Raw genomic sequence first — 12,652 nt, forward strand, 5'->3', positions numbered from 1 at the left:
ACATGAATTTACCGTTCCAGCCCTGGTCGTCGCTCTGTCAGTGGTAGTGGTAGTAAAACCTGTCAAAGCTGCAGTATCACTGTCAATTAGTTACAACTGCAGTAGTACTGATAGTAGTGCAGTAGTAGTAATATTAGTGATAGTAGTGCAGTAGTGCAGTAGTAGTAATATTCATGCAGTCGTAGTGATACTATTGCAGTAGTAGTGGTAGTAGTGCAGTACTTTACAGTTGGGGCTCGTTGTGAACGTTTGTAACCACCAACACACAGCTCATGGTGTTCCTCCTCCTCCTCCTCCTCCTCCTCCTCCTCTATGGTAATTCCCCACCACCACCTCCTCCTCATGTCAGAGGTCCAGCCCCCCCCCCCCCCCCCCCCCCCCCCCCCTCCTCCCCCCGGTGACCTTCACTCCTCATGTTAAAGGTCGCCTCCTCATCTCCTCATCATCACATTTGGAAATGATTGTGATTAATCAGCGTCGGCTCGTTTGAAGCGTCTCCTCCGGCCCGGCTGGAGAAGTCACATATTGACTCTCTGGGTTTGGTCCTTTTGAAGTCTCACTTTAAACGAAGGGACCTGGACGGCCCCAATTAGCATAGAGGAGGAGGAGGAGGAGGGGGAGGAGGAGGAGAGGAGGAGGAGGAGGAGGAGGAGGAGGAGGTCAGGATCAGGTCTCTGCTGTAGGTCAAACAGACACCAGTAAACACCTGAACACAGCAGATCAACCTGTAAACAGCTTCACTGACCAGGCAACAGGTGAGAGCAGGTGAACAACAACATGGTGACATCATCAGTCAGAGTGAACGGTCCGGCTGCAGCTACACGGCAGCTCTTTCTCCCTCCCAGCATGCACCTGGGCTGCGATGAGCCGCTGCCTTAATGAGGCGGCAGCTAAACGGCGGCTGATGAGTGTTGACTCTGCTGCTCGTTAAGTTAATTAGTCCTTTATTTAAACAGAGCGTGTCCCTGAGCTGCACTCACAGTTAACAAAGTACAATTAACCAGAGTGTCACTTCAACAACCCCACACACACACACACACACACACACACACACACACACACACACACACACACCCCCTCACAGGTGTTTGCTGTGTGTCTTTCAGGACGAGCTGCTGAGGTTCCAGAGAGAGAGGGACGGCGCTCTGGACGACATGCGGCGGCTGGAGGCGGAGCTACAGGCGCTACGAGCCAATCACAGGTCAGACAGAAATTAAATATCGTCAAAATATAATACATCCATACATGCACCCATCAAATATTTAAAGGGATAGTTCAACATTTAGTCAAATTGTCCCATAGCCATAATCCCTATAGTCATAGCAGTAGGTTCGTTACCTTTAATCAGTGCAAGCTGTTTTTAGAACGGCGGAGCAGAGCCGTGAGCTGCTCAGAGCTACGCTACGGAGGCTCATTATGGGATTTCTTGGTTTCCCTCATCGAACTCATCAAATACACAATCCAACAACTCCACAACGCTCTGGTGGACAAGTTGTGAGCTGCACATTCACCACGCTATGAGATAATAACACAACGTTACCACACAGAGTTGTTTTAGAGGGAAATTCATGTAAAACCGCTGATGCACGTTGCCTTCAAGAAATCCCATGAGCCTCTGTAGCGTAGCTCTGAGCAGCTCACGACTCTGCTCCGCCGTTCTACATTGGACATGAACCTTTGTTTTATTTAGAGAAATCTAGGGTTGTATTCTGTTGTGAAACCTCTGAGGTTGTATTTTATTTTAAAAATCCTGTGGTTTTATTTTGAAAACCATTGGCTTGTGTTTTATTTGTGTGGAGATTGAGGAGGATGTGGAAGCCCACGGTGGCTCCTGATTGGTTCTTGTGTGACCGATGTTGTGTGACCTGCCCTGATTGGGTTTTGAACCCTGGTCTCCCACACCACGGGCGACGATGCTAACCATTTCACCAAGAGGTCAATGACCACTTGGCAAGTGGGTTAGCACGTCTTTTTGTTATGGGCGAGTGAGTTTACCTTCAGTAACCGCCACACGTCGTCACTTCTCCTGGTACCTCGTGACCGTGGCGATACCCGCGGACCTCCGTTACACTTGGACGGATGTACTACTGTGCTACTGTGTGACGTGTGTTTTCAGGTGTGTTGGGTGGAGCCTGGGACAGTACAAACATGACTCAGTTTGAATCATTTCATACTAACACTAACTGGACTGTCTACTGTAAGAACCAGGATGGTTTGGGTTCACTCATAATGGTCAAAAAGGTGACTGAGCAAAGCTTTATTCAGAGACAGAGGAGGAGGAAACAGATGATTTTAGATCTTTACAGTGTGAAGACATCAAACCCAGAGGGGATCAGGCCCAGAGACACTTTGACGTCCCAGAATCCTTTGGGCTATATTCAACACAACAGCCAATCAGAAGACGGCTGGAGGCGGTGCCTGCTGACGGTGAAGCTGTGGTGGGAAACCAGGTGACATCAAATGTCTGTTGGCGTCTACTCTGAATCCTGAGTCCCCAGAGCTACACTATGTTTTACGAGGTCGCTTGGCTTGTCTGTCCCCCTGCCCCCCAGTAGGACTGTTGCCCCCCTGCCCCCCAGTAGGACTGTTGCCCCCCTGACCCCCACTGTTTCAAAATGTTACAAAGAAATTAAGTGCTTGAAGTCAAATTAAAGTGACTACTCATCTCCACATCAGTACAAACTTGTCTTTTTTTTGTTTTGTTTTTTACTGACCCCCAGTAGGATTGCTGCCCCCCTGCCCATCTGGACTAGCGCTGTTGTTGATGCAGACGTTGTTGAGCTGGTTCCCAGTGAAACACTCGTGACACTTAAACGAGCCACTTGGGCCAAAACAGCGGAAGATGTTACGAAACTCAGCCGCCTTGAGCTGCTCCAGCGGCTTCTTCAGCTCCTCTTCGGTTGGTCGGCGACCTGATCCTGGGTTGTCGAAGACTCTATTGAACACAAGGATGTACTGACCCCGACTCCAGTGCGTCATGACTTGATCTTGAAAAGGTTCCAGGATGTTGTCCCCCTCCATGGTGGCACAGTGGTCTCCACACGGGGACAGGAACGAGTACATCAGGAAGACTCGACCTGTCTGCTGCTGATTCTGATGCAGTAACTCTATTTGTTGCATGGCCCGTTGCTCAGCATGGCCCTCCTCATTGGGTCTGGCTACGATCACATTGCTGCCCACATACACCCTACTATCATCATCCTCTCTCGTCCCAATGACATTGAGGACGTTTTGGTAGCGGTCGTTCGTAAGGACGTTGAGGAGTTGTTGTGGCTGTGTTGTTGCTGGGATGTTTACCACGAGGCAGAACTGTCCTGTGAATCTGTACCTGTCCAAAGAGAAAGACGAAGGGTTCAGAGGGACAAGTAAGTAAATGAATGACCCTGAACTAACAGTTGGTCTCAGTCTGACACTGCTCACTGCTCACAGGCTAACTACTTGGTTTGTGCTAATTGTTAGCATGCTAGCTGGCTGACTGACTGATTGACTCACTCTCTCAGGAGCGTGTCCATGATGCTTGTCAACCAGTTCTCTGTGAAAGACTGACTGGTCCCGACTGACAGGGAGTCCACATCCACAGACTGACTGGTCCTGACTGCCAGCAGCACCAGCAGCAGCGTCCCGGGCCGGAGACTCATCTGCAGGGTTAATAACACCAGTAATAACACTTAAATAACCAGTAATAATACCATAATAACTCCAGTAATAACAACACACAACATCACCAGACCTTTTGACCTTAGTAATACCATAATAATAGCAGTTAGACCAGTAATAACACTATAACACAGTTAAAAATCCAAACCAATATGGCCGACTTCCTGTTTAGTTTAGACCATGGCAGCTGCCAGAGACTTTGTGCATCTTATCATGGTCTATCATCCTACCAGATTTCATCCATCTACCCCAAACGGTTATGAGTGTGTTAAAGGCATGAACAAATACAAAGTCTTTTTGGTGAAGGATCGCTGTGGCGGCCACAGCCATTAACTCTTTCTTCTTTTTTTTATACGTTTATTGACTCTTTCACTACCAAACAGTGTTTTTTAATTGCAACGTCATGCTGAATGTCTTGTCCTTCTCCTCTGTGAAGACTTGTATCATCAAAATAAAGTGCAGAAAAACACATTTGGATGGAGAGATATAAAAATATAGTGTATTTATCCCCCTTTAACCTGTCGAACTGATCTGAACACAGAGAAAGAGAGACATACACACACACACAGTAAAAGAAAAAAGAAAAAGTTGTAACTCTAAGAAAAGAAAGAAAAACAACAAGAGAACAACTGTACAGATGTTGAGGTGTCACTAAAGCAAAATATAAAGGAGCCAATTGTACTGGTTCACCTGAAAATGGCAGCCGACACAAAAACCTCTTTTTCTCAAGATTTTGGTGCCAAAATGGCTTTTTGGGCTAAAGTAACCTTTATTCAACCACCATTTTCACAAGACTGGAACAAGATAGAAACAAACTGGAAAGTAGAGACTGTATTCTTTCATTTGATGGATTGAATGTGTATATAGTAATAGTATATAGCCTAATACATGGAGGGTCTAAGAAAATCAGTCAAAAAGCTGGAAAATGCCTGACAAGCTGGAGGAAGCTGCTGTGAGAATGGTTGGCAGTCAAAGAGTTAATGTACAGACCATAATAACATCATAATAACAGCAGAAGGTTCTTACCATCGTACCAACAAACTGCAACAAAAAGAGTGTTGTGGCAGAAAGAGGTAAAACAAGAGGAATCAGATGGACGAGACTCGGGTGTCAGATGGGGATGTCTTTATTCCACCACGGCCCCGTAACCAACGGAGACTCCAGATATCCTCCAACGTTACCAAGAGCGACTGCCTTTTTATACCAAACCCAGGCTGTGTGTGTGTGTGTGTGTGTGTACAGAGTTCATTCTGTTTCCCAGATGTTTTAGCAACCTTCGTCCTCCAATATGTACTTTGTCCATGTATGTTGGCTACTCAACACTATGTGTGTGTGTGGTGTAATTCACTATTTCAAAATATTTCCCGGCTTTCCTGCTGTTGTTTTCAACTTGTCTCAACCTGCTCAGCTGGAGGAAGGTCGTTGCTCTCTCCAGCTGTGTCCCAGTTCAGAGGCTGCAGCCTTCGATGGCTGCATTTGAAGGCCGATGAGGTCACAGCGCTGTGTGAAGGCTGTCTGGTCCCAGTTCCTCCAGATTGGAAGGCTCCTCCAGATGCAGCCTCCAAATGCGTCCTCCTTTCCCCGGCATTCGGAGGATGCATCGCTACTATCCTTCGCGGCCTCCCGTATCCCAAGATGCTTTGCTGCACCGTTGTTGTTATTAGCAACCTAGCCGCTAGCAATCGAACGTAGAAGCTCTGTGCTGTAGCCACGGTAACCCGGCTCTGCGGCCGGCTCGGAGGTGCGGTCGCCCGCTGAGCTGAGCTCTGCTCCGGCTGCACAGGTGAGGAGCGGAGGCAAAGCATCAGTGTGACAACTTTTAATAAGAAAGCTATGAAAACACATCACTCTGCTCTTTATTCTCTATTCACTTAATAGCCTGAAGCCTGAAGCCCCCCCCCCCCCCCCCCCCTGGCTGCTGTTCAATGGTTTGTTTATTAGTATATTAATGATAACTGCCCTTGTATTGATTCTACTTCTTAAAAAAAAAAAAAAGTGAGGAGCGGAGGAGCGGTAGAGCCGTTGCAAGTGCCACTTTTAAATGTTTAACGTTCGGCCGTTGTTTACATTCGGATGTAATCAGGAAATGCTCTGAGATAAGAATGAGACTTGAAGATTACTGGCACTGTGTGTGTGTGTGTGTGTGTGTGTGTGATGACTGTGCAGTCCTAGCAAACAGTCCAGAGTCCATGCAGCATGCAGCATGCAGTGCCCCCTCGATTGCAACATTATTGGCGTATGTCCTGTTAAATTGTCCCGTTAAACTTATCGGCTACAATAATCATCATTAGCATCATCACAGTATCTCCTCGTTCATGGTGTCTGAAAACCTCTGGCCTGTTGACTTCAGGCCTCATCCCATTACAACGTTTTCAAGGAGTAGTGCGGGCAGTGGCATTTATACATGTAAAAAAGTGGGCACCACCATTTCATAGAAAGGCTGCACACCAGAAAAACCACAGTGCTCTCTGTTGTTACTGATGTGTTCATCAGGGATCCATGCACTGTAGCAATCACACAAGTCTAAATGAAGAATACAAGCTAAGATTCCACATCATAAGGTGACAAAACCAAACTCAGAGCAAATGAGAGAACAAGGACGGAGCAGCAAAGAGCTCAAGGCCACAACGGAGACACACACACTGTTAGGAAACAACGACAACAACAACCTTATGACACTCTTCACCATCTATAGAGATCCAGCACAACAATAATAATAATAATTCATTTTATTTATAGGCGCCTTTCAGGACTCTCAAGGTCACCTTACAATAAAACACATAGTGAAGTGATGTGCTGTGTGGATGGGGTTCTAGAAATGACACGTGCAGCTGAATTCTGGACTAATTGCAGTTTATTGAGGGTTTTCTGTGGCAGACCATGTAGAAGTGCATTACAGTAATCGAGACAGGATGTGACAAGGGCGTTGACCGGTATGGCAGTGCTGTTAGAGGAGAGAGATGGGCGAAGGCGATTGATATTGCGGAGATGAAAGTATGTTATTGATATGGGCAGTGAAGGAGAGGGTGCTGTCCAGGATGACGCCTAGACTCTTGACCTGAGGGGAGGGGTAGACAGTGGTGTTATCGATGAGCAGTATTTGATCTAGAGCAGGGGTGCCCAACCTTTTTTAAACCAAGATCTACTTTAAAATGTTCTAGTCTGTTGAGATCTACTTGTTCACACAGTCATCCATAGTGTTTGCAGTGACATATTTATTTACAATGCACATAAGAAATCGACACATCCAGATGACAATTAATTATTTTTTCTACCTTAGTGTGACCTCTGGCACTGGGAAGAGGAAGCTAGTTTCTCATAGTCAGGGCAGTAGGAGCTGGTTGCAAGTCTCAGGCAGGCCATAAGGTGGTCATCTGTCATTGTGGACCTGTACTTGGACTTGATGATCTTCATGTGAGAGAAGGCAGCCTCACACAAATAGGTTGATCCAAAAAGTGCTGTCAGGTTGAAGGCACATCTTCTGAGGTTGGGATACTTTTGTTTCAGGAGTAGGTGCCAGAAGTCTCCTTTTGTGCCAGGTGTTGCCCTGGATTTGATCTCAATGTCACTTTGCAGTGTGAGAATCTCACTCTCAACTGCACAGGTTTCCAGGTGAAACAGTGATGCTACTTTTGAAGCAATGGAATCCACATCAATATCCTCCAAAAAAGGAAAACACAGATAACTGGCAACAGGCTCAATGGATGCAAAGTCAGTAAAACGCCTCTCAAATTCTGACAGGATGCTCTGAACTTGCTTTTCATAACGGGCTCCATCAAGCTGTGCAGAGTTTTTGCCCTGACGCTGAAGTTCTGCTTGCATGTGAGGAAAGTTTTGCAGGTCACAGCGTTGCAGCCTATTTGAAAGCAGCTGCAGCTTGCTTTTGAATGTGTTCACCGAACTGATCATGTTGATCACATGTTTATCCTGACCCTGGAGCTCTAGATTCAAATCGTTGAGCATTTCAGTGATATCTTTCTGGCGCAGCCATGAGAAAAATACTATTAAAGCCATAGACTGTAAAAAAAAAAAAAAAAAGATTAAAGCGTGGATTGATTACAAGAGTTTTATTTACCGTTGTCAAGGCTACTTCTCGCGATCGACTGAGAATTAGTCCGCGATCTACCAGTCGATCGCGATCGACCGGTTGGGCACCCATGATCTAGAGACAACACTAACTGTGTAAATGTGTGTAGGGGAGCGCCGGGTCGATTGATACACTTTTCATTTAAACGTCTTTTTCAAAGATGACGTTATGTACACAAACATTTTTATCATGTGATCAACAACTCACATGTGTATTCTCTTAGTTACAAGTGTAATTTAACACATATGTTGGATGATCGCGCTGTTTTATAACTTTGAACGTAAGTTGACATTTGTCTCAAACGCCCCACCTATGCGGGTCGTTTGAGACACAGAGGAGGGACGGTTGAAACAGCGTGTTAAACAGAAACTACTGACATTACTCTCGTTTTTATGCAGCATATCAGACAACATACTAGTGTACTCGTTATTGCCAAAATGTCACATAATTTCTCACAATATAAATAGGTCAAATAAATATTTTTGTCCCGTGCGCAATTGTCAAGATCCGCATTTCGATTAAACTCGCCTTTCTTCTTTTGTACGAGTTGTTGGACAACTGCATTTTCATTTAATTTACTTATTTCCCTAAGTCATAAGTAAGTCCTAAGTCATGTTTATGGATACACAGTTGAACATATTGTCATTTTACCCTCGGCATTTTCCCCTCACTTTGCTGAATATCTGTTGATTCATGTCATAAACACGAACATTAAAAATATCTGGTGTTTATTAAAAATAGCCTACATGTTGTTCATTCAAATCAGTTGTTGTTCATTGTAGAACAATAGGGTATTAATACGGTGATTTATATACAGATATTGATCGCGCAGTGTGACCACAATCACTACGCACGGAGGCGTGAGGGACATTTGAAACAGCTGTATCAATCGTCCCTGCAGCGACTACTGACACTTTAACCTGTTTTGCCTCTAAAATTCAAAACTATGACATTTCATAGTTTAGGACCTGTTTATGTACGAATTCATCTGTTGTTAGGTCATATTATTATTGCATGAAACACACAATACAACTTTTGATCACAAAAAAACTACCGCACGTAACATTTTACTTTCCGTAGTAAAAAACAGGTTCGCGCTAATAACTTTTGAATGGCATGACGTAATTTCACGAGCTTTCCCAGGATTGGTCGGTGTTGAGTGCTGAACATAGTGACAAAATCTGACGGCTCAAGCTTGTGTGGTTTTCGAGGAAATCGCTGTGTATCAATCGTCCCGTGTATCAATCGACCCGGCGCTCCCCTACTACCGAAGTAAGTTGTACACTACGTGACAATGTAGGCCTACTCATGGAAGTATTCGAATTGAGGCACATTTTAAAGCAGAAGTAAGTGATCCGGTGGTTTTGTCTAACTTCCTGTCAGCTGATGGAGTTAGCAGCCCCTGCCCTTGTCCCTACGTCACCACATTCACGCGCATCCCTTGGCTGCACATGGATGAACCGCACACACGCTGTTGTTGTTGTGACCATGTGATCTCTGCATGCTGGACTCTTCTTCTTTGTCGACTGAGGAGTTGGTTAGTTATAGAGCGCTGAAGCGGAAGCAGGAAGTAACGGCCCCATGGGACCTCAACTCTGAAAAAGTCTCCATGTGAGTGAACGGGAGTCAAAGTTTTATTTCGTGATCAGATTGAATTGAGCCATGAGAATAAACTCTGTCCTCTACCTGTTTAAAACATCACGTTTCATGAAGAGAAATCAGCAGTTTGTTGTAAAACTATTGTAAAAAAAAAACTCAGAAGAGTCCGTAACCATAGAGACTCCAGGTGGCGTAGGTGACATCACCATGGCGACCACATGGCGTCCTTCCTTTCCCGTGTCAGTTGGTGACGTATTTTTTGTGGGACACAGATCTGTAGTCACACTAAATACATTCCTCTGTTGCCGTGACAACAAACTGCTGATTTCTCTTCATGAAACGTGGTGTTTTAAAGGTAGAGGACTGAGAGTTTTCTCATGGTACAATTCAATCGGATCACGAAATAAAACTTAGGGCTGACCCAAAATATTCAAAGCTTTGAAGCTTCGTTCGTTGCCATGGAAAATCGATCATGAAGTCCGTGATCGATTGTTTTTTTTTTCTTCCTTTTTTCCTTTTTGACACCGGTTCTCATCGGCACTTGTTACATTACAATGAATAGGCTACTTGGCATCCTGGAAACCTGCCTGATTTTGGACATATGCAGTGTCCATCGCACACCCCACCGGCCGACCCCACCAGCTTCGATTAAAATCGATTTTATGTCTGCGAAGCTTCGATTACCAAACTATGATAATCGGGTCAGCCCTAATAAAACTTGGAGTCTCGTTCATTTGTATGGAGAGTTTTTCCAAGGTGAGGTCCCATGGTGCCGTTACTTTCTGCTTCCGCTTCGGCTCTCTATAGACAGAGGTAAACCTGCATTGACTGACCCCCTCCCCCCCTCCCCCCACAGTGTCTCTTCGATGGCGGTGTCGGAGGCCCCGCCCCCTCAGGCCGCGGCCGCGCTGGTGCAGCTGCAGCAGCTGTCCAAGGAGAAGCAGAGCGTGGAGGCGGAGCTTCAGCGCTGCCAGGAGGCGGAGCAAGAGGCCAGCGACAGAGTCCGCAGGTGAGACTCAACCTCACAGTTACACACACTCACATTACGTGTTTGCAGTATCACATATTGAAAGCATAGAAAAAGCACGCACATCCCAAAAACCTGACGCTGGGTGCTGGACAAAAAAAGTCAATGATGAAAAAGAGCTGAGCTTCACTTCTCTGAAAAACATCGGAGCAAACTTCTAAACAGCCGTCGTTTGGATCAACTGGCCGTATATGTAGGATCTAAACAGTTACTTTCTCACATTAAAACATATTAAAACTTAATAAAGTTACATAATAACAGCGCTAGAGTGGGAAATAAAACAGCTTTTAGCCTGTTTTACAAGAAACTTGTTACTGCGGTGTGAACGGTGTCGGTCTGCTGAAGTAGCAGACTGAATCCTACATTCAGTATGCAGTATACAGTACATACTAACGCAGTATGCAGTAGTAGTAGGGTACTATAAAACAGCCAATGACAGATCGATACGTCGCCCTAGAGGCCAACGAGCCAATGACAGATCGATGCAGTCGGATCACAGGAAGATAAATCCATGTAGTAGATGAATCGTTACATCTCTGCTGCCTATAATCAATCAATCAATCAATCAATCAATCAATCAATCAATCAATCAAATCAGGTTTATTGACAAGTTCAAGTGACGTGTGCAGTAACTGTTGACGGTGTGATGTCACCAGACTCAGGGGTCAGTGTTTCCGTGACAACATGTCACATGATGATGATGTGTTCAAAGACTCTTGATGGCGCGGGACTAAAGAGATGATTCACACTGAGCGTCTCCACGGCGACGTGGTGAGGAGGAGGGATTAATGATGCTGAGTCACATGACTCGTCCTCATCTCATCACGCTGAAGATGAAGATGAAGATGAAGATGAAGATGAAGATGAGGGGATGAGGCGGTGATGAAGATGAAGATGATGAAGCAGCTTAAGTCGTCCGTCTGCGTGGCGGCGTCCGTAGCCGGGGCTCAAACCCACGGAGCTCTGCTCTAATTTGGCTGCCAGCGGGGGAGGGGGGGTGGGGGGGGGGGGGGGGAGGAGATGGGGGGGGGTTAGAGGAGTTTCTGAATAGAGAGGAATATTTACTCTGGGGGGGAGGAGGAGAAGAGGAGGGGGGCTGGTTATTAGAGATGGAAAGTTTAATTTGGTTTGAGAGAGAAGGAGAGAGGAAGAGGAGGAGAGGAGGAGGAGGAAGAGGAGGAAGAAGAAGAGGAAGAGGAGGAAGAGAAGGAGAGAGGAGTCCTCTTCCTCTCTCCTTCTCTCTCAAACCAAATTAAACTTTCCATCTCTAATAACCAGCCCCCCTCCTCTCCTCCTCATCCTCCTCCTCCTCCTCCTCCTCTTCCAGTGGTGCATGCTGGGTAACAGTGAGGTCATTGTTTTGGAGGTCAGAGCCCTGTGTTACCATCGGTTAGGTCGGTGGTTCGATTCCCGGCTCCTCCTGGCAACATGTCGAAGTGTCCTTGGGCAAGACACTGATGCGTCCGTTGGGTGTATGAATGTGTGTGAATGTGTGTGAATGGTTAGATTCCCGTGCTGTGCCTAGCGCTGTGTGAATGTGTGTGTGAAAGGGTGAATGTGACCAACAGTGTAAAGAGCTTTGAGTCCAAGAGAGTAGAGAAGCTCTGTATAAGTCTAAGTCCATTTACCGTTTACTCACAACTCTGCAGGACTCAGCGTATCAGTTTATTGTAGTGACGTACGTTTGGAGCAGTGTAGCTCTGCTCTTCGTCAGACAGTAGGATAGAGAACAGCAGCCATCTTTAATACTACTAGTCACATGACCTGACCAGGAGAGGAGAGCATCATGCAGCTGTTACAGGTGACAGGATGAACAGAAATAACAGAAAACAGCAGCACAGCAGCTCAATACCCTGGCATTAACATTCTCGGTGCATAGAGATACATTTACATTGTGTCACACAATCAACACACTATAAAAGTATTTAACCTCAGGCCACAAGAGGCCGTAATGTAATGGAATTACAATAATAACAACAACAATGCCATCAGACAAGAAGCCGTCATAGGATGGGTGTAGTAGCATCTTAGTGCAGTATTCTTAGTAAAACATGACAATGAATATATATACACCGACTCATGATAGAAGTACCAGTCATGATAGAAGTACCAGTCATGATAGAAGTACCAGTCATGATAGAAGTACCAGTCATGATAGAAGTACCAGTCATGATAGAAGTACCAGTCATGATAGAAGTACCAGTCATGATAGAAGTACCAGTCATGATAGAAGTACCAGTCATGATAGAAGTACCAGTCAACCCTGAAAAGAAAAAAATCTA

General features: G+C 45.6%; 2 protein-coding genes across 4 annotated transcripts in view; one reads left to right on the forward strand and one right to left on the reverse strand.

Annotated features, from left to right (window-relative positions):
* mipol1 (mirror-image polydactyly 1) overlaps positions 1–12,652 on the forward strand; it is a 56,331-nt gene that overhangs the window by 43,167 nt on the left and 512 nt on the right. For all 3 annotated transcript variants that reach the window (XM_083998613.1, XM_083998615.1, XM_083998614.1), the window contains 2 exons: positions 1,107–1,201; positions 10,200–10,352. In XM_083998613.1, coding sequence (XP_083854739.1) covers positions 1,107–1,201; positions 10,200–10,352 — 248 coding nt within the window. The remainder of the gene's footprint in view (positions 1–1,106; positions 1,202–10,199; positions 10,353–12,652) is intronic.
* Positions 2,707–4,849, reverse strand: LOC311005845 (uncharacterized protein; the record flags this gene model as incomplete). The annotated part of the gene is made up of 3 exons (XM_083998455.1): positions 4,684–4,849; positions 3,493–3,638; positions 2,707–3,328 (listed from the first exon to the last, which is right to left on the reverse strand). The coding sequence occupies exons 1-3, from the start codon at positions 4,684–4,686 to the stop codon at positions 2,707–2,709; spliced, it is 771 nt and encodes a 256-aa protein (XP_083854581.1). The 5' UTR covers positions 4,687–4,849.

Source organism: Trachurus trachurus (assembly GCF_905171665.1).
Source record: "Trachurus trachurus genome assembly, chromosome: 22".
NCBI classification, from domain to species: domain Eukaryota; kingdom Metazoa; phylum Chordata; class Actinopteri; order Carangiformes; family Carangidae; genus Trachurus; species Trachurus trachurus.